The 22,668-nt window shown below is 36.8% G+C and overlaps 2 protein-coding genes across 7 annotated transcripts in view; one reads left to right on the top strand and one right to left on the bottom strand.

The window, feature by feature from the left end:
• arhgap27l (Rho GTPase activating protein 27, like) overlaps positions 1 to 8,682 on the bottom strand; it is a 33,853-nt gene extending 25,171 nt beyond the window's left edge. For 4 of the 6 annotated variants that reach the window (XR_014627360.1, XM_084408752.1, XM_084408754.1 and 1 more), the window contains exons 1-2: positions 7,776 to 8,097; positions 62 to 968 (exon numbers count right to left, since the gene is read on the bottom strand). Coding sequence is in view for 5 of the 6 variants with exons in the window: in XM_084408752.1 (XP_084264878.1) it covers positions 62 to 904 (843 nt within the window). In the remaining variant the exon portion in view is untranslated. Of the gene's footprint in view, positions 1 to 61; positions 969 to 7,775; positions 8,104 to 8,413 lie in introns of those variants that run through there. The other 2 variants (XM_084408753.1, XM_084408756.1) reach the window with 2 other exon arrangements.
• A 9,601-nt stretch (positions 8,683 to 18,283) lies between these two features.
• Positions 18,284 to 21,272, top strand: ifnphi1 (interferon phi 1). The gene is made up of 5 exons (XM_084422582.1): positions 18,284 to 18,783; positions 19,339 to 19,407; positions 19,524 to 19,679; positions 20,277 to 20,369; positions 20,529 to 21,272. The coding sequence occupies exons 1-5, from the start codon at positions 18,655 to 18,657 to the stop codon at positions 20,625 to 20,627; spliced, it is 546 nt and encodes a 181-aa protein (XP_084278708.1). The 5' UTR covers positions 18,284 to 18,654; the 3' UTR covers positions 20,628 to 21,272.
• Positions 21,273 to 22,668: the final 1,396 nt, after the last annotated feature.

The following is a 22,668-nucleotide window of genomic DNA, read 5'->3' as shown; positions in this document are numbered from 1 at the left end:
ACATTACCAATTCAATTCTGAATGGGGCGCAACACTTAAAAACAAACAGTTAAAACTGTACCTTTATTGTTGGAGGTGAGCATGAAGAGTTGGTCTGAGGGTTTGGCAATCCATCAGGTGCTTTGTCAGTCAGTGACAACAGGTCTAGATTCAGGTCCGATATGGATTCATAAATATTCTCAGAGTCTGGTGATGGCAGTGGTTCTGAACTGGAACTTTCACTTTCAGGCTCTATTGGGGATTCCAGCTCTGGAGACTTCCTGTGAGGCCTGGTCTCATTTAGGTTCTTGATGACAGGGAGCTCCACAGGTTTGGCAGGGGTAGGTCTATGGACGGGGTCGGCTGGGCTGAAGCTGGGAACTCTGAACTTATCAGTCGCTGTTTCAGCTGGAGCAGTGCGAGAGCCGAACAGCAGATTGGTAGCTTGACTCATCCTCTTCTTCTGCTGTGAAGAATCTGAGGCAGAAACCGTGTTCAGGGAGAGGAGAGAATCTGAAGGTCTGCCATGTTTGTAAGAAGGGGGCTCATGCAAATCCAAAGGAACACCAAATGTCGACATGCGGTTTTCTGTCTTGTAATTCCCTTTGGAGCGAAGTCTAATTGTCACCTCGTCTGGTTTGCGTATCTCTGTGAGGTCAGGCACCGCAGGCCTCACGTCAGGGGCTGGAGGCTCTCTTAAGTCCAGAGGTGAAGGGATGTTGGGTGGAAGCTCTTTTACATAATTAGCAGGGATGTAAAATGGCTTGGCTCGTTCATCTTTGCGCACATGCCACCAATGATCGTTTGTTTTGTCCAGGAGGATGTAGCGCTCGTTGGGTTTAATGGACACCATGTGGCCATCCCGGCCCTCATATTCATATTCAAACTCCACCAATACTAGGCCCACACTGTGTAAGGACGTCATCTTTCCCGTCTCACCTTACCCTTTAAGGGAATCAAGCTGGAATCAAGGCTCAGGAAAGGCCCTCCTGTGGGTAGAAAACAAATGAGAGGATTATAAAAAGCAATTTGAGCACAAGACACAGATCTCATATCTGAGTCATAAGCAAAGAGCACATGCTCTACAAGTGTAAAAACAACAGCACTTTGGCTGAACTTTCTACTGGTCCAGCTGTTCAGGAATTGCCCAACAAGCCTGAATGAGATAGATCATCCTACTCCTTACCCCCCTTTTTTTTTTAACTGCAATAGGTAGACATAACAAGGTGCAGTCACTACAAATTCTGCAATGCATTCGGCAGTAAAGGCAAGCACAGTATTTCATTTTATCACACAGGACCACATTCCAAGAGCTCTTGATCATTTTAAGCTGACAGTGGAGATCTCTTACCTACTCCTTTTGTCAACAGCTGATGTTTAACTTAAGAGAATTTAAGGCAGGCAACTGTGAGGTAGTGCTCTGATATGGACCAGTAACTGAGGTTAAATGCCATCGTTCTGATCAATGACCTGCAGCAATTAATCTAGTGTGGCCTCCACAGCCACTCAAGTAAGATTAGAGCACCCCCTTTTTGCAATGCTCTTGTAGTTTAAATAAACAGGATAAGATTGTAGAAAATTGCATAATTTAAATGTTCTAATCAGGGCTGCGTAAGTAGATTGTAGAACCATTGCCCCCAATGGTCTCTAATATGATCAACTTAGCTTACAATGCTTTTGAGAAACGCAGCCCAGATCATTCGGATTACTATATATATATATATATATATATATATATACACACAATAGTCAACATTTGAAGTGGATCAGAACCTTTCATCAACCTTTCAAAACAATACCCGTTCTTGTCAGGACAACTTTGATGAACTTTTTTGAACCACTACTTTTTTCATACTACTGTATATATGTTTCTAAAATTATATTGATTGACAGTTCATCTTGTTTACTCAGTCCTCAAAGAGATTCACCCTTGACGCAACCGTGGTTTAAGGTTTGCTAAGCATCCTCTATCGCTTGTTAATCTTTTGTATGTGGTTTGACTACTGCCTGTAAAGGAAAGGAAGTTGACTATTATACGAGGACAGATAACAGCATAGTGTCACTAGTCAAGGTGCTATTTGGATTGAGCTGCCCGCAAATTATGTAGAAATTCATCTGAGACATTAAGTACAGACAAAGGAAATGATGTCATTGTCATCCTAAGGAACACTGGCTACCTTTACATGCACAACTTTTATGAATTTGAACGTAGTGTTTACATGAGTGCTAAACATGTGATCGGGTTGATGTGAGCGTTTATATGTCACAAGCTTCAAATCGGTATAATTTTTTACATGCGCACACTGCACAAATATACATAGTTTCCTGCTGTTTGCGCATAACTATTCTCCTACATTGGTTCTGTAAGCCTGGAAGCTTACGCTGCTATTTTGAACCAATAATCGGAACAAAAGGCAGTTGAAGGATGACGTGTATAATTCAAATATTTATCTGGCTCCAATATAATTCATCTGACTCCATTAAAGTTGTTGTTATTCTTTAACCTCTTATTCTTTAAAGGTCTTTCTTAGAACTGATAGGAAAACGTAGGATTTAACCTGAACGTTTAGATAACGAAAGTTATAATCACTTTGCTTTCAGCATAATCAGTGATAAAAGATTCTCAAAGCCTTTAAAGCAGGCAAAGTTAAGTTACATTTAAAAATACAGACAGTAGAATGGAACAACATACTGTATAGAAAACGTAGTTGTAACAAATAGCCTAATGCACTGTTGTGCTGAAGCCTTGTGTAAAAGCCTTTCTTGTAGTATGAGGTTACACACCAGTGTGCGGGAGTGGCAGGGTTAAAGCCTTTCTCCAAGATCAACAGTTACCTTTCCTTCTTATACCCTGAGCAAAGCATTGTTAAACATGAGTGGAATGCCAACACCAAAACTGACCGACAAGAAACCAAAAGATGAGGCAAATGTGTGGTGATCAAGAGGGGGAGAAGAACATTAACATATTCTCCTCAATGTATGTTTAAGTAATAGTACCTAGATTGTACATTAGGATACTTTAATATCTCTATTAAGTTCACCACCTTTCATTTCAGTTTATAAGCTGTCAGATGAGCCCAAACATGGCATAATTACATATTAGAACACACTAGTAAGTAAACAGTATGTAGTTGAAAGCATATGTCCTGTGAAGCAAATGGTTCAGACGTGCCAGTGAGGTGCAAATTATTCTGTTTCTCCCGACAGAACCATCCTGTGCCTGGAGTGCCCAACAGTCCTCAATATCAGCATATTGATGAACTCCCTTGCACTATATAGGCATTAGCATACTGTGATGATGAAGGCCATTGTGCCACGTTTAATTCACATGTATACCTTTAAAAGGATTTCTGAAGCATTAGGGCAGTAAATAGTTCTGCCCATATCTGCTCAGCCCTACAGTTCTTTATTTGTTTTAAACAGCAGACTTAAAGGAACCGTATGTAAGATTGTGGCCAAAACTGGTACTGCAATCACTTTCAAATTACTGTAGAGCGGTGTATCCCCTCCCCCTCCCCCCTGACTCGAGGTTGCCAGTTAGGCTGCAGGATCCAGCAGGAACATAGGCTGCTACAAGGAGCTTCCAATGGCAAGTGACGAGTCCTACACAGTACGTTTTTTTTCTGTTCATTATGTTTATGCTTCATGAGAGATGGTTTGCGTATTTCGGATTCATAACGAGGTCTTTTAGGTTTCGTAACGTTAGACATTTTTTATCCGACACGTTTGTAGCTGCAGCTGTGGTATCTAGAGCAGAGCTGGCAACCCGGATGCCGAAACACTACTGACTTCGTGATTGGTAGATAGGTGGAGGGTGGCGCATCAGGCCAAAACACAACATGACAACATCAACATCAGTTGAGGGCTGCAACTTCACTTTTAAATGACAATATCCTGGCCGGACTACTGTTGTCAGTGATATAAGTATTTGAAATGAACATGATTTCTTAATGTCTAGTGACATATCAGGGCCACTTTATGATTAATTGAGATACATTTCTTACAAACGGTTCCTTTAATATTTATCCATTTCTGGTCATAATTTGGAGTAAAAGAGCATATGAACCGTTGTGCCTTGCTGCTTATCATCACACAGTAAAAATGCCCGGTGGGATTGGTGGACTGGTGGGATGTTGTCCTGCTCCACTTCACAGACACAGAGGGAAAGGATCATTTTAGAATGATGGGACACTCATTTATATGACACTTTTAATTCAACGGGAAGAACAGCTTGTTCCGAGCGTCATACGTCATTACGCTATTTCAACGTCATTGCACATTCGCAGTCCTTTCAGTTTCGGTTTCAATCCGATCAAGTGTTTACATGTTCTCTCGATCGGATTAGAAAAGGAATAAACCACCTCTTTCAATCCGATCGCAGTTTCATTCGGATCGATTTAAGGTCTTTACATGAAGGCTTTTCAGTCCGGCTGAGCCGTCAATCCGATTAGCCTACTAACGTATAATTTGGTTGCACGTAAACGTAGCCAGTGATTGATCTAATTGCTAAAGCACTGGAGAGGTGATGCATTTTTTCCAATTCTAAGGCAAATATTACATTGCCGCATCTTTGTTTGTTTTTTATTAACTAATGACCACTGTTTCACTTGATCTTTTAAAAATCTTGGTTTTCGTCGTAGCTCTTTTTAATAGACTTCCTTCCCCTTGCTGAGAAGGAGAGAGGAAGACTGGGTTGCATTGTCAGCAACACACATTAGCTTTCTACTGATTTGAGATGTGTGTGTGTGTGTGTTTTCTGGTTATGGCAATATATATACGCATATTTAAATACATTTTATAACTTCAGTGCTTGCCAGGAGCCACTTAAAATGTCAGTCCCTCACACCCAATGTGCCTTGATCTTTGTAAACATCTAGTAGTTGTTTGAAGCTGTCAAAAGTAAGCAAGCTTGCTTCAGTCAAAAAATTCTCCAAGGATGTTCTTTTATGTCTAACTACAGCACTCTAAACCACAAAGCACATGTGCTCTGGGACTATTTTCATTAGATAAGCAGCATTTCAGACAGTATCAGTTCAAAATTTACAGTATTTAAAAGGGTGTCTCTTTAGAATTTCTTGTCACATCTGATGTTTTTATTTTATGAGAGTGAGTGATAGAGCCTGCTGTCATGAGACGTTGTGTTTTTAAGTTTGGTAAATTTTTATTTTGTTTATTTATTTCATTATAATTAATAAATTAACCAGTGACTCACAGTGGAAGAACACTTATTTTCCCAGAATTACCTTTCTGCAATTCAGTAAATTTCTCCTCGTGTAATTCAAATTACAACTTCCTGTCAGGGATGGCTAAATAAATTAATTTTCCAACTCCTCAACTGAAAGGAAGCCTGTTCTTCAATTATGAATTTATAATGTCTGAGAAACTCTCAAAATCAATTAATTTGTGGGATATGTAAAAACACCCTTGATGTAAGCAATCTGCAGACAGATTGGTTCAGTGAAACACCCTTACGGCTACTACTGCACTGGAATGTAATGTGATTAAAAAAAAACTAGAAGAGACTAGAAATTGGTTGTCTCCCAACAAAAAGATAAGGCAAATTGCAAGATGAAAAGAAGAAAAATCCATGTAGCCTACAGAAGACTTCATCAGCCTTTTGCCAAAACAACATCAGCTGCTGTTTTTTAACAAGTCAAGACATGCCTCCCGAGAGACAAACGAGACAAAGAACACCACCCTTGTACACTTGAAAAAGCTAACCAAGAGAGAGTTTCTAGACACCCAGCAGTCCTTCCTTAAATAGGGAAGTAAATGATAGGCCAGACCACCTTCTCGATTTATAAACCAGGGGGTGGCAATGGATCGAGAGGAGGCCTTGTGGTCTACCAAAGGAGCACATTGCACAATCCAAGGAGGGAGTGGCCAAAAGCACTGCTATACATTTGATTCTGAGAATATATCTTCGTCATACTGATATGCTGTCATGCCAACTTAGATCTCAGACTGGATACTTAATGTATTTCACAAACAGTTCACCTTGGAAGGGGAGAGCCAGAACCTGTTTCGCAACTTTTGAGCCTGGAGTTGAACAGCATCAAAGTAAAAATGACAGAAACATCAATGTGTGATTCATCATGTTGGAGCGGTTTAAAAAGAAATCACCTTGGAATCTGCACAAGCTGTCTTTGGGGGGAGGGGTGTCCTTCCAGTTGAAAATGGCTTTTAGTATAGAACAATTGGAGGAGGCCGTTCCCATTTAGACAGTGTTTAAACACGGAAACTCCTTGTTTTTCTCTAGCCTGACTTGCTTTGACCTTGCTGTGCTGTCTGGATCTCTCACAGGATGTTCATTGCAGGGGGGAAAATGGTTCCCTATGTGATGTGTTCACTCACCCTGCAGCACCCGGTCATTTTTAGAATTAGATTTAGGGCTGTCCTAACACTTCATATTATCCCCTGCCACATGTTGTCAGTCCAAGGTCTTCAGCATCCTCATTTTGTTTTAAATAGTCTTTTTCTATCTGTCATAGCCTGTCAGGTACGGAACATAAAAATACAAGAACAAAAAATATTAAAAGCTATTGTCTTCCCCTCCTCTTCCTTGTTACATTTTTGAGAGTGTGCCAGAGACTGTGTACATGCAATATTGAAAAAGAATTGAGGAACCAAATAGTTCAGATAGCTTTGTTTATCAAACAGTAACTTGTTATTTGTTGAAAATGATCAAATCTAATTTGTGCATGTGTGCATTCAAACATGCACCAAGTTTGATGTCAATAATCTCCAACTTCATGGCCTACATGAATTGTAATATAAATGCAATGTGAGGTGAAAGTTTTGGTGGATGTGATTTTCAGCAATTAACAACTTTAATCGGTTCATCATGCAGAGCTACTGTATAACTTCAGAAGACTTGAAATTGAGTGCTCCTTTCATATGGACTACTTTCTGTCTAACATTGCCTTTTATGTCACGTGAAAGAAAGAACATTTTGCAAGGTGAGTAAATGACAGAATTTTCATTTTTTTGTAAACCAAACTCAGATGTGTACAGTAGAAATGCTTGCAATTCAAGAGTCTAAGCAAAACCTGCTGTGCTTTCAGATTTTAACCCAACCAAAGCAGTGGCCTCAGAAAGTCAGAGGTGTTATTTTGAGGTGTGCACACACAGCGAAGACCTGCTGAGGCAGAACTGAGATTGGAATGGGCCGTGCACCTCGGATCGTGTACCAGATCTGTGGTGTTCCAGTTTTCCCTCCACACCCACACCCACCAGCCCAGTCACCTCAGGAATGCAGAAAGAGCACTCTCACTCTGTGAAGTCTACGCACTAAATGGTACATACAGCCTGCATACAAAATGTTTCTTCTTATTTTTCTTAACAGGTTCCATTGAGCTTATGAAGCTGAATTACTAAGGTCGGAGAACGATGAGATCCAAAGACACTGAATGACAACGTTTCTCACATCACAATTTCACCTATCAGCTTGACAGCCTCAGTTGATCGACGTGCCACTGACACAAAACAAAACTCTTATAATTATCACAGATTTGAGGATGTAAAACTCAACACCAGAAATCAAGGCTCAGATTTTTTTGGTCTCACATCACAGCTCACACACTGTGCCTTCTCTGTGTAAACTGCAACAAGTTGCTGTTTATGTGGGCAGACAGCTGTTTGTCACGCAACAAGACAGAAACAGAAAATAAGGAAGGTAGCTGTCATAGGTAACTCGAACAGATTTAAAAAAAAAAAAAGGCTCAAAATAAAAATGCGACCTACCTTAAGAATGAATACAAAGTACATCTAAAATAAGCAAATTCATAGAAGATTACCTGCTGAGGCAGGATCGGAACACCATCTTCTCCACACCTTTGTTTCCTACTCTTCTCGTTCAAGTTAAATTTGTAGGATCCGTCTCCTGTTTTTCTTCGTCTTCAAATCTCTTTTCCTTTCTTAGCTCAATCCGCTTAATATCTTAGACGGCACCGGTCTTTTGCCGCCACCGTTTTGACGTTCCACCTCTGACAGTTGTTGCTCAGGGCCAGTGTGTGTGTGTGTGTGTGGGTGTGTATACACGCTAGTGCTTTGTGCCAGTTTCAGCTTGCCTGCCTCCTCTGTCTGCATTCATTTCCTGTTCCAGCACACATCACAACTTCAGAAGATTCAGACAGTTAGCAACAGGAAGAGAGAGATGAGAGCATGGTTCAACTGAATCAGAGAGAAAAGCCTTGTAATGCGTAACCAATTGTTATTCCACAAAAGCAATAAAGCATTACTCTGACAAGATGATGTTCCTTATTAAATGAACGTTCTGCAATGTTACTATGTGTTTCAAGCTGTGCTGTGCCTCATCAACAAATCAGGTCACTGGAAAGTTGGTGGGTGAAATCAATCAACAAAGCAGTAGACAGGAACACATGACTGAGGCTACAACTGACAGGATGTTTTAACTTAGAAATAGTTTCCTCACCTGCAAACAGAAAGTTCTGCTTTCATCTCTGCTGTTCACTCGTGTGAGTGCAGGCTTATTGACATCTTTCAGGTCCCAGTCAGCAGTAATAGGTATTTTTATGCTACCCTGTACAGGCTCCCTTGTGGCAGTTTCATGCACTCCTGATGTCAACTACTGAATGAAAAACATCAGCTATTGCAAGAGTTCCCCATGCAGTTTCTATGAATAACACCCAGTGGTTGATTCACACCCATTTGGGCTCTCTGGTGGTTTCTTCCCTCCCTTCCAGTTTGCACAACCTCTGATCACGTTTAGGCTGGATAAAACGGATCGACCACTAAATATAAATACTAAGAAATCTCACACTGAACAGTGAACACTAAGGGAAAACCAGGAACAAAGAGGTTGATACTCACCCTCACGTGTGTGAACAGGACAACATGCCCCACCCCTGTAGTAAAAAAGTATGTTTTCTGGGTGGGGCACGTGATGATTTACTGTTGCCTTTGGACTCTATACTTTCAGTGATGTCCCATTTTAGCATGCTCTTGGAATGTGGTGCAAATGGTGGATTTTTTTGTTAGGATAATTCAATGAATCAGCTGTAGTTAGGTCATAAAACAATGTTCAAGTTACTCAACATTGTTTAGTGAACACAGTCACATGGTGCATTTAGCATTGTTGGAAACTGAGTGTGTTGAATGGTGCTATGAAAGATTTTCACAACTGTTACAAACATGTATGTTATAGTTTCCTCTGGATTGTTAATTTATTTATTTTTTTAATGATGTACTGCCTGCAGTGAAACATTTAGCAAAATTAATTTCCTTTTATAGATCTGCACATAATAATAAAAGGTGCTGCTAATGCCATTTATACATTTTAAATGAGCAAAATGGTTCACAGGCAGAGAGTGTTTTTAACTTTTCTGATTTGGCTAAAATAGTGGGCCGCCCCCCTGACATGTTTTTGTACTTTACAGAGCTTAAGGCTGTCACTAGACAGATGTGATTTAGTCATGTCTTTCAGGTAGTTGGGGGGCATTTTCTGTTCCCTTGAATTAACAACATCAAGAAGTACATTTTTGAGATGGTCCTCACTGCAGAACATGAAATCTTGGGGGAGGAGTTGGATCCAGATCCAACTCCTCCCACCTTACATATACCTAAACCTACCCATCTCCACCCCCTGATCCCTAAACCCACCCCCTAAACCTACCAATCTCCACCCCTTAGATCTGGATCCAACTCCGCCCCCTGGATCTCGTGTACTGCAGTGAGGTGCTACTGAAATTTTTGGCAAACAAATTATTGTGTGACCATAAACATTCCATAATGACGTATTTTTTATTCTATTTCTGACTGGCTGTATTATGTTTCATGCATTATGATGTCATGTCATGTCATTATGATTACGTGCCCCCTTTCATGTAAAGCACTTTGAGTACCTAGAAAAGCGCTATATAAATGTAACAAATTATTATTAAATTATATGTCATTTGTGTCATAATTGATGATATCATTTGTGTTGTGGAAAATGTTTTTTTTTTTAAAGTGATACAATCATTTGAACGATACAAATAATTGTCTCTTTCAAAATATGTTATAAAATGTATTATTTTAGTGTAAACTAATTCATGTAAAAGTATAAACATATTTTATAAACACCATTTGCAAAAGTTAGAAAATGTATTAGTAATCAGTGGTATTTTGACACTGTCCCTGCAAGGCCTAGAAACATTCACATGTCTGCCTTTCTTTCTCCCTGCAGTCCTCCCTCTTCCTCATCCTCTGGAAGGAAACCCACTCTTTCCTGTTCAGTAAGCCAGCCACATAAAGTTTCCTCTTCTCAAACGATCTCATTTCCTGCCGAGGATTCACATGTCCTTGCCCCAAACACACTCTGGAGTAGAGGACAGGTATATAGTGTGTGAGTTACTTTTGGATGGTGCATATTATACGATCTTATGACATACTGAGACATCACAAAAGCAGGTGGTGTGCAACTCTTGATCAGGTATGAACATGTCCCAGTAGTCTATCTTAGATCCCTCTATATCTTTGCAACTCACTGGACAAAGCAGTTTCCTAATTCAGGCAGTTCTCACTTTTCAAATAAGCCTATACTCAAATAATATATCATTGATGCATTTAAGCACAAATTAGACCAGGCAAGCAGTGCACGATATAAACTTTTATGCTTAACATGTTTCTTATTTGTCAGTTGTGTACAATAAGAGGACAGTTAACAACACAAACGGTAAATAGATGCAGATAGGTGTTATGTAACTACATTTATTTCCCATAAATAAATCTCGGTTTCTCGAGAGCATAAGCCTTGCATGTAAATGTAAACTGTGTAAAGCTACGAATCTCACATATTTGTTTAATTGTCACAACAGCAATGTTGGGCTGCCCTCTACCGACGGAGATTTGCAATAACGCAGGAATAAGAAATTCAAATGATTTTAGATATGATATGATATGACATTAACACAGATTTTGTGCTGCTGTGCGGTTTCTGTTTTAAGACTAGATGTGTGTTAGCCTAGAATCAGCATTCAATTCAAGGCTACCTCTCTCTCTCTCTCTCTCTCTCTCTATATATATATATACATGTTTATGTAGAAAGAACTATAGCACCAGATCATCTAATGGGATTAAATTAGTAGTACCTAGGGTACATTCAGAGCATGGAAAATCATCTTTCTCTTACTATGCTCCATGGCTGTTGAATGAATTTCAAGCTATTGTTCCACTAGAAACAATTCCTCCTTTGAATATATTAAAAAATTTACTGCAGTCTAAAATGAATGAATCATGTTGCTGTTTTACTTAATTTATTGATTTATGATGAATGTTGTGCTTTGACTGTCTAGAATGTTTTATATGTGTCATATGTTTGTAAATGTGTGACTTCTCCATCTTGGCCAGGACTCCCTGGAGGAAGAGATTTCTTTTAATCTCAATGGGACCTTCCTGGAAAATAAAGGATAATAAAAAAAAAAAATATATATATATATATATATATATATATATATATATATATATATAAAACTCACCAATTTAAACAAAATTATTATAGCCAACATTTCTATTTTTTAAATTCATTATTTGCTTTAATTTTAATCATTTTCAATGGCTTTTAATAGCTTATACCATATTAAGGCCAAAGGTCCTTCTTAAATTATTTATAATTTATTTCTTATATAGCCTATTATGAATTTTATTGGAAAGAGCAACAATGTTTTGGCCCTTTAAGATGAATCGTACTTTTTATCTTTCTAAATCAGAAATAGTGTCTAGGATTTTAGGATTTTTTTTAATGTTTTTTATTATGCCCATGTCTTCACGCGTATAGCCAGGTGTACTTTTTACAAGACTTCGTCGTCCATGAGGCACAGCGTGATTTGCACAACGTTCCAGCAATAATATCCTTTGCTGATTCTTTGAATTATAAAAAGAAAAAAGGGAAATTTACACAATTGCAATCCCCGATTGTTTTTGACGAAATTTTGAAAATATTGTTTGCGTCATAATACAAGCATGTCCATGGAATTGCTAAAGGAATGCTAAAGGGAGAGCGCTGACACGTCACTATGAAAACTGAAAGTGAAATGCTGTATGTAAACAATAAGGGATTACCACTAGCCCGAATTTCTGTCATCATCACCTCACACAAACGGTTTGATGATGTCACCCTAATCAAGAACGCATGCAATTGCTCTTAAATAATGTTTCACATTTTGTGCATGATTTTATCATATATATATATATATTTTTTTTTTTTAATAAACTTGTTTTAATAAATAAAATGTAAGAGTGCAAAAAAAGTGTCAAAACTCTTTTTTGACAAAATGATCTAACGCGAGATTGTAAGGAAGAACAGAAGATATGGGGATAACGTAGGCTACAGTAAACATCCTAATTTTGACATCATAGGCTACTTGGTTGATGATGTCGTTGCGTCGCCTATAATAGTGATTATGAAATTCCCGATTTTTTTTTTCCAGATAAATGAGATCACTCTCACTGTGTTTTCAAGTTGAGTAAACTGTTCTAGATCTACCCATCTCATTGCGTTTTCAAGGTGAGAAAATGAACTTCCACCGCGATGATGAGAATCACGTGATTCTTTCATTTTCTCCTTCTGAAACTTCCAATTGTAATACCGCTGGGCTTCCCGCTCTGTGCACCTGTTCAAGGGAATGCAAATGATAGGGTTTTTTTTTTCTTTGGAGAACACTATATAGCCAAGGTCTTGCCATGAACTAGTATCCATATCGTAGTATTCATATCGTTTGAATTGTAGCACTGCACTGCTGTCAATATAAAACCATTATGAGAACTTTTTTGTGTTTTCTGTGCCTTATCATTTTTCCGAGCCTATTTGTAGAATCCTTTATTCGGGAGAGAAGGAATTTGTCTAAAACAATTAGTCTTCTGCATGAGCTGGTGAGTAGTCTAATTTGTTATTTTAATCTATCTATCTGTCTATCTATGTATCTGTCTATCTATCTATCTGTCTTTTTTTATTTTTTTATTGTTATGCACACACATGGTCCATTAATCTATTAATAAATATTTATGGATTTATTAGAAAAGTTTCTGGAATAACAATATAACACACTGTATCACGAAAGCAAAATTACATAAGCCTGGTTAATGTGAAGCCTGGTTACATAAGGTTAATGTGAATTTATACATATACCATTAATTGTTTATTTTAAATATAGCCTACAACTTGTGTATTAAATATTAACCATTAGGTTAACAAATAGGCCTACTTAACAGTATAGTGGGTATTGTTTTAATATGGAGCTTATACCTTATGAAACCCTCAAGTAAAATGATGGTTCATTGTTAATTCATGATATCTAATGGTTTAATGTTATCAAAACTGTGACTGCAATATTTCATAGCTTAGTGGTGAAGAACACACCTTGAACATTGACATGTTTTTTCTCTCTCTCTCTCAAAGGGCCCAAAAGAATGCCTAGAAGAGGTGGAAAATGCCACGTCTGATCGCTTCACGAGTCTTCCCAAAGAGGTAGCTAGACAAAATATGAAGAAACAGTACACAGAACTGTTAAATCCTGGAGACATATTATGAAGACTTCAGATGCAAAAGTCTAACATTTTTCTTTAATAGGCTATTAACATTTTTATCAGGCTCCTATGTATAGGTTTCTACCTAAGTACCGACATGGGCTGAGGCTGGGATTTAGTGAGATTGAAGTGAAAGTACTTGATATGTGCGGAGAGCATTCACTCAATATTATTATCTAATTTTTGACATAAGGTGGCTTTTAGAGGCTTTTGTATCGGAGGTCTTCATATCTTCCTGCTGAGTTTTATTTGCAGTCTCACTGTGTTTTGTCAATGAGCCCAAAGAACTTGATTTGCTGGTTCAGGTGTGTCATCATGATAAAACTCTGCAGTGAGGTTGAACTATTCAGCAATGTTGGAGTTACTCATTGTTTTTAGCATCCTGATGGTTTGACAATTAATGTTTTGTCTTTTTTTTTTAATGTGCACAGGACATATCCCATGCACTGAAGATATTATATAACTGTACCTTCGAGCTCTTCAAAAAGAAAAGAACTCATGGTCACTGGAACAACCATGCATTCCAAAATCTAATGGAGCACCTCAACCGGCAAGCTGTATCAAATAGCGTAAGTCACGGGCATTAGTTGGGCTGAACCAACATCGACTTTTAATTTTTTGACAATTCTAGATTGTAATACAATGTATCGTTAATATCTAGGTCCCGGCGATGAGCTCTGAACCTGAGACGCTGGTCAAGAACTTCAAGTTGCTTGATAATTTTCTTACACAGCAGGTGAGATATACAGCAAACGACGCGCTATACCATAACAAAAAAAGGTTTAGCAGGTGTTTGTACCTTCGTAGTTCAAATCTGTGATTAATGAGTGACTTTTCTTTCCTCCAGAACTTTAGCCGCTGCGCGTGGGAGATCGGACGCGATGAGATTTTGTTCGTCATGAACCACTTCAGAAAGACAGCACACAGAAAGAGACACAATTAGCCTATACATACATGTAATAAATTAAATGTTGGCCGTAATTTATTTATATGCTATTTTATTGTTTTTCTTTTGCACTTTTCATTTTTGAATGAATGAACGAATGAATGAATGAATGAATGAATTTCCAGATTAATATTAATATGCCATTGTCTAAACTGGCTCTTATTTATTACACCTAATCTACACTAAAAGATCTACATTGAGCAAATAAACTATTGTCTGTTATTATGCAAAGCACATGTTGAATGAAGTATACAATGAATGTCTAAATGTCTTTGTAACAAATACACACAAGATGATGTGTGAATCTGTCACTTCACCAATGTTCATCAAAAATAAATGCAAAAAAAAAAAAAAAAACACTTGTCTCTCAAATTGTTATTTCATATCATTCAGTAACAAGGGGGAAGATGCTAACCAATAAAAGTTATAGGTTATAGTTTTTATTTGTAAGTAAAAAGATAAAATCAGACCATTGGGGTAAGATGAACCAACCCCAGGTGCAAAGTGGCATGTTGTTACTTGTGATTGTTGCATGTGATTCATGGGGTTATTATTTAATATTTCCATTAATTAGTTCAGACATGTTGGCTTTTATTAAAACCTAAAGGTTAATTGAGTGAAATTGTTCAATTTGATTTCAGTGTTTCTATTATGACATATCTTCAATTATAACAAGGGCAATTAAATATGTAAATAATGTATATGCCTGTCCATAAGTAATATAATAATATTACCTTTCAGATAAATCTCATGGAATTCTGCTTTGTCTGTCACCGGTTCTTCAATTATTCAACTAAACTGTCAAAATACAATTTTGAATAGCTCCTTTAGTATTTTACATTAATAACACTTTAAAAATATATATAATTATTAATAATAAACATAAAAAGTGATTTATACATATGTATTTTATACTATATGACATTTTGTGCTATTACAAATAAATTAGTAAATGTGTTTTATTTCCTATAATAATACATAATACATCCAGCACATGCTAAACTTATATCTAATTAGTTGCAGTTTAAAAGTAGGGGGAGACCGGGGATGGTTGTAACATTTTTGACATTTCTGTCTGTATCTTGGAGTTCTTTTTTTTTTATTTCTTTTTTTATGACTTTTTAAGCTTTTTATTCAACACAGACTTTTTAATATAATGGGTGTGTGTTTGTGTGTGTGTAAAAAGGAATAAAATGAGCAAATGTGCACCAGTTTCAACAGTTGAATACTATTTGTGTGTGTGTGTGTGTGTGTGTGTGTGTGTGTCTGTGTGTGTGTTACATTAATATCATCATAATACAACTGAATTGTGTGTGTGTGTGTGTGTGTGTGTGTGTGTGTGTGTGTGTGTGTGTGTGTGTGTGTGTGTGTGTGTGTGTGAAAGCATGTCTGTTACTGTCGGTCATAGTAATTGGCAAGAAATAAATAAAAAGCCATACAATTCTGCCACAGATCAGACTTTCCCAGCTCTTATACATCATATGCTCTCTTCAAAATGCTGAGAGACACCCCTCAGTTTGCCTTTCTCTTCCAAGACCCAGTCCTAGCCATGAACTAGCTCACCTTACAGCTAACAGCCAAACCGCCAACAACTTACATGCAAAATATCTACACAGACACACAATAAACATAATTTAACTTTGATGAGTTTAACTACAAAGCAGGGATTTTTAAAAGTTACTTTCAGAGGTGAACAGTAACAAAGTACATTTACTTGAGTACTGTACTTAAGTATACTTTTTGAGTATCTGTACTTTACTTAAGTATTATTTCTTCTGGAAACTTTTAACTTTAACTTCACTACATTTGAAAGACAAATATTGTACTTTTTACTCCATTACATTTCTGTCAAGGTCCTTGAGTATAAAGTAGTAACTTCAGTCAGGGGTTGCATTTTGGTTGGAAATAAAGATGATTATGTTTTTTTTTTTTTTTTTTTTTTTTTGTCAATTCAGTTGTTTAATTTCTATAGGTTTTATAACATTCTAAAAGCTCTTAATTCCACAGACACTACTAACTTCAGAGGCATGAGGTAACTGTATTACATATACAACAATGCAACAATAATAAAACAATGCATTGACATTTACTTTTTACTTTTGATACTTAAGTAGGCCATTAAAAACGAGTACTTCTGTACTTTACTTAAGTAAAAGTCGGTCTTTACAACTTTTACTTGTTACAGAGTAATATTTGACCAGTAGTATCTGTACTTTCACTCAAGTAAGGACGTTGTCCACCTCTGGTTACTTTCTTACATCAAAATGAGTTTTTCTGCTCTAAAAAGTGTGTTTTCTGCTCACATGTGGAATAAGGATAAAACCGAGCATGTGTGAAGTGAATCAGGTGATTTGTAACTTGTTCCTGGTTGGAGAAATTGGAAGTGTTACAATTAGCCCGTATTACAACCATCCCCGGTCTCCCTTAAATCAACATTGTTCTTTAGGGGGGCATATCTTCCCCCATGTGACACTGTGTCTATTCACGTAAGTTGTCACATTTTGCTGGGTGGGTATATTTTTTAAAGTCAATTTCGGCGTAGACATATAGCATAGCCTACTGAAACAAACAACAACAACAACAACAAAAAACTTTGAACATGAACATTTACAAAGAGAAGAAGAAGGCGAATAAGTCGTCATTACTTTTATTCACTGTTTGTATTGCTTTGGGCTCTGTCCTCATGCAATATTCGACAGAAAAGGTGGAGGCGACAGCTGTGGTCGAAAGACATCAAACACAGGTATCGATGAGTGAACTATGAAACCAGGAGCCCACTCTCACGAAAAGATTTTCTCCCCCTAACTTTTCTTTTCTTTCCTTCCTTCACTTTTATAAGAGCTACTGTGAACAATATGTGTGCTGTAAGGACTTTCTTCGTGATACTTTTGGTCTCACTCTCAGGTCAACAAATTGCGGTCAAAACTCAAAACACATCCTCATTACATCTGTTTCAATTTATATGGCTCTTTATGATTTTATCTTGCCATCTACAGGCAAATAGGTGCAACATCTTCAAAGTATACGGTGCTCAATGATTGGAATAACGCATGCGTTGCCATATTGCCCAGATGTTTCATTTAATCGTACAAAAAGTGAATACCGTGTCATCAACTTCGCACTCGGTAATAACCAACGAGAGATAATCACTGTGACGCGAATATGTGTTAAATAATCCCAGAACAAAACACCGATCTTGAATAATCTTCGAGTTAGCCTACATTTGATTTATCTGCAGGGTGCAATGTTTTAGCTTTTTCTAAGGTTTGTTTTAAAGTAATGGACCATTATTCACTTGATTAAATTGCCACACTCGATTGAGAAATCGATTGTTTTAACAACTGTTTATTCTTTGTATATTTGTTCTTGTGATTGTCATAAAATTTAGGTGCAAGCTGTCCATTAGCTGGTTACATATTCCAAAACACCTTTTTGTTTACAAGCTCGAAATCAGCTACCCTGTTCCAAAACACAATAGGTCCATATAAATAGCTTAACCTGGATTAATTCTTAAATACTATTATTTATTTTTTCTAAAAATAACTAAAAATAAAAATAATTAAAATGTTTTAACAACAACAAAAATGCTTTTAAAAAATGTTGAAAGTAAATATTGAGATGTGAAATTACAAAAGATGTGAAATTACATTTCATTGCACCATGAGAAAGTGCGGTGAAATCCAGTGAGAGCTTGAGGTTACGTCAGCACGTTGACGTTGCGTAAACAGTGCGTTACATCACGTCTCAAACAGAAAGTGTTTTTCTATACGAACCCGCAGACCATCTCCCAACGTCTCGATCGAAAATACTTTGGAATCAGGTAATTATTGACCCGTGGGATTGCTTTAATTTATACGAACTTGCTAATAGCATTGCTTAATGGATTGCACGTAAGTTTGTGTGTGTTTTGCGTTGATGTTTAAGCTAAAGACTGTTAAAGAGTAAACTATAACTAGGCTACATATAGTAATTTTTTACCTTTGTCTTTTCTAAATGCTAATTTATGTACGTTTAAAAGTATTTTTGATGAATTAAAGCAGACCAGATAAGTTATTTTGCCTGATAGCCACGTAGGAAAGTGAAAGTGGGAATGCCCATGCTTCGATTTTGCTTTCCATACTCCCGAATAAATCCAAGACACTGCACCATGTCCCTGCAACAATCTCTCGAGCGACAGTGTAGAATACAACTACTTGTATACAAAGATGAAGACTCAAATGTGGACGTATATTTTTGTGATATTTTTTACTCTGCAGAGTAAATGCTCAGCTTGCGAATGGCTCGGCCAATACAGGAGGATAAGCAGCGATTCTCTGACTCTCCTTAGGGAAATGGTAAGTAGCTACACTTTAAATCTTTATGCTTTATTTTTTGAATAGAATAGTGACAATGCCGCTTGCGCACAGCTCTACAACTTTCCTTTAAAAGACCTTTCTTTTCAATGATTTGTGCAACAGATTTGTTACTTTTTTTCTTAGAAGTATCCAATTGTTAACTCAACCATACAGAGTCATTTACAACTATTTGGAATACTATACAATGTTTTCCTATTGTGGGATGCTGTCGCTGATTCGCCTTTTACACTCCACTGTAAAAGTGTTTCATCATTATGTTACATCTTTGCTTCTATCCTTAATTTTTGTCACAACAATTTCTGTTGTTTACACTGTATTTGATAAGTTTCTATTTCTACGTGCTCATTCGTAATTCAACGTGGTTGCCAAAGTGCAATGCACTAACCGCTGCGGGTTGGCACCACTTTGATTTGATTAAAAATTTAAGGCAGCAATTAAAGTTTTCGTTTTTGTAAACTGATGTCTGTAACAGCAATGTCAAATATTCAGCATGTGTTATATATCAAAAAATACTAATTGTACTCTGTCTTATAGGGTGGAAACGATCATGATATCAGGGTGCCATTTCCAGGGCAACTGTACAACTGGATTAACAAAGATAAGGTTTGCAGAACTTTTCATCCCCTAAATAACACTTAAGTTGTCAGAGAACATCTTGCATACCATGTTCATAATCTGAAGGACCCAGTTACCTACACAGGCATTATGTCTCCTTACAGGTGGAGAACCAGCTGAAGTTTCTTGTCCTGACCCTAGAACATATCATCCGCCTCATGGATTCCAGGGAGGGCATGAGCGCAGTGAAATGGAACCAAAAGACTTTAGACCATTTCCTTGCTGACCTGAACAGGCAGTCGTCGGAACTTAAAGAATGTGTAAGTCTTGTGTTTTCATTGCATATTATCCTACGTTTTTAATCGAAGAGAACACTTTATTTTGATGGCCGCTTTAACACATTCTGTTGACTATAAGCAGCGTTGCACCTACATTTCTACTAACTCTCATTAGAGTGTTAGTAGAGCATTAGTAGACTGGTAGTAAGTTGACAAAGTTACTTATAGTCAGTTGAATGTCCGTTGGAGGAGCATCGCAATAAAGAGTTAGCAGATGTAAAGCAGTGAGTCGAATACTCTAATGAGACATGTAGTTACTTATAGTCAACAGAATGTTCAAAAGGGACCATCAAAATAAAGTGTTACCGATTATCGTAACAGTAATAGACCACAAACTCAGAATGAATTACACTCAACCATTTAACATAATATTGCATTGATCTTACAAATGTTGATGACGTTCGGATGAAAAGGCTGAATGAATAAGAGCCTAACTATTCAGTGTTTGAATGAGATTTAGAGAATCAAAAAGATATGATTGTAGAAGTATATAGACGCTGTAGAAGATTTTTCATCATGTTAACTTTGTCATTAATGTTATTTTTGCTAATTGTCTATGTTTTGTTGATTTTTTTTCAGGTGGCTCAATACCCCCATCCATCACATAAGGAGTCCTACGAGATAAAGATAAAAAGGCACTTCAGGAAGTTACATAAGATTCTAAAGAAAGAAGTAAGTTTGATCGCATATTATATTATATGCGTACCATAAGAGGCATATCTTATTTGCTCAATGTAAATGTTACTTTGTAAAGAGTAAAAGGAATGATTTTCTTCCTTATAAAATGTAGTCTGTTGTACTCAGCTAAAGTTGTTCCTCTTGTGTTTTCAGAAATATAGCGCCCAGGCATGGGAGAAGATCCGGAGAGCTGTGAAACATCACCTTCAGCGGATGGACATCATCGCAAGCAATGCCATGTTTAACAGATGATCAGATATAATGACTGAAGAATGGCTTGTGATACAGTGGTGTTGGAGTGTTGAAAAGTTACTGCTAACAATGCCTTACAAACAAAAACTGAAAAAATTGAATGTAACAAATTTATTTATTTATTTACATGATTGTATTTCATTGCAATGAATGTAGACTAGAGTTGTATGTTTGCCTAATGGCTGGTGTTTTAATATAGAGTTTACCTTGTGTTTTTCCTATGAAAACTTGAAGTAATCGAATCAAGCAGGCTAATTATGTTTCTTACCTGTGAAATTCCTGTGAAAATGTCTGTTTTTTATTTATTTATTTATTTATTTATTTTTATTTTGGTGCAAATAAGCCTCTGTACCTAAACGATATTCTGATTTTTTGCTGAATGTGAACAAATGTTAAAAAAGAAACAAGCAAGCTATGCAGTTCAGATCACCAGTATTTATCTACTGTCAGATAGTTCGTAATGTGTTCGTGATTGTTTCTGGTATTTATTATACTTAATTTAATTAACACTGTGCAATTTTTGTATCCCAGGATATTTCCTGTTTTCATTTGTACTGTTATTTATATTTATTTATTTATTTATTTAATCTGTTTGCTCTCAAAATGTTTTTGTACTTTCAAATAAAAATAAGTTATTGAAACTAATGTTTCTTTCATTTGGTTTACTAAATCCATTGAACTGTCACACACAAGTATAACTATAGACGGCTGACAACTCCTTACTTGTCCTATACTTTTCTAGTAGGCCTATGGTTCTTCAGAGATTGAAAATGTTCTTTGAGGTATTTAAAAAAAATGGCCTATATGGCATCAAAATGTAAACCCATTTTTTAATTCTAATTTCCAGACATTTGTATAATGCAAATGATTCGTCTATAATACAAACGTTTCACTATAATGGACATAGGAGAGAGGTGCAGAAATTGCGTTTGCAACATATTAGGGCTCTTCTCGTATAGGGGGCGCCAAAGTCATACCGGGCGCCAAACAAACATTCTTCTGTGAAACACAAAATAATATATTTCTACTTTTTTTTTTGCGTATGAGCGTCAAAAACAACCGGGACATCTAAAATAAAGTCATACAGGTTTTGGAATGCAATAAGTAACTGATTACAGAGTTTACATGTTCGAATAAATTCGAACTGTTGTCGAGTAGCTTAGTTCCATTTTTATGCGACTGCATAGGCTACTTGGACGCATTTATGCTATGTTTCACACTTAATCTAATGATTGTCTGTCACATGCTTTTGTTTTCATGGTGCTTTCAGATTTATTTGTGAAAATGGGCTGTAAACTAACATTGTTTTTCCCAGCTTTAAATAAAACAAAGATTGTTGGAGGAGCCTAGGCCTACGTTTTACGACGTTTCCTATTTCAGTCGTTCTACTTCAAAATTTCACGTTTAATTTACTTATTTTAGTCGCTTCTTTTAATTAATTGTGAAAATTGTTTCTATACCAACTATTTTAAGTGTAGGAAATAGGTAGGCTACACTCTTTTCTAAAGTGGTTACCTTGAAGCATTTATAAGCATTTCACTTGATGATTGACAATTAGCCTAGGCCTATATATTTTTATATGAGCCTATTCAAGTACAAGACATGTGACTAACAAAATCAGTCATAACCTACAACACTCCACCATATCCATAGTATACAACGCAATCTTTAGGCTATTTCTTTTATTATTTTGTTTGTCTCGTTAAACTATTTTAACAATTCCATGATGATGCATTTAAAGGAAACCATTTTTGTTTTGTTTTAAATTAGTTGGTCTCATGCTCAGTTCCATAATGATGAGCAAGCACATAGGCTAATGATATTTCTCTGTGTTTTTTTCCAGATAGGCTATACTCAACAGCAGAGGCTAAATGAATATAATAGCTAATTTCAGGTAATTGCGCTTCGTACGTTAACACTGGTGAAGATGGAATATTCCGCTATTGAATGATGACGTTGTGGGTATTATTAATAAAGCGCACACTCATTATTAGTTTTAAGTGGAACACAAGCTGCCACATGCACGCGCTGATTTGGCAGA

The sequence above is a fragment of the Rutilus rutilus genome (genome assembly GCF_951802725.1).
Source record: "Rutilus rutilus genome assembly, chromosome: 1".
Taxonomy (NCBI): Eukaryota; Metazoa; Chordata; class Actinopteri; order Cypriniformes; family Leuciscidae; genus Rutilus; species Rutilus rutilus.
The sequence above is the reverse complement of the archived record's forward strand: the minus strand, read 5'-3'. Positions and strand labels throughout refer to the sequence as shown.

What these genes read in the sequence shown, in the direction of transcription:
- ifnphi1 (XM_084422582.1), top strand. Translation starts at nt 18,655, where the DNA reads ATGAAGACTCAAATGTGGACGTATATTTTTGTGATATTTTTTACTCTG. An exon ending in TGACTCTCCTTAGGGAAATG is followed by an intron (nt 18,784 to 19,338) that starts GTAAGTAGCTAC and finishes TCTGTCTTATAG; the next exon opens with GGTGGAAACGATCATGATAT. An exon ending in CGTCGGAACTTAAAGAATGT is followed by an intron (nt 19,680 to 20,276) that starts GTAAGTCTTGTG and finishes ATTTTTTTTCAG; the next exon opens with GTGGCTCAATACCCCCATCC.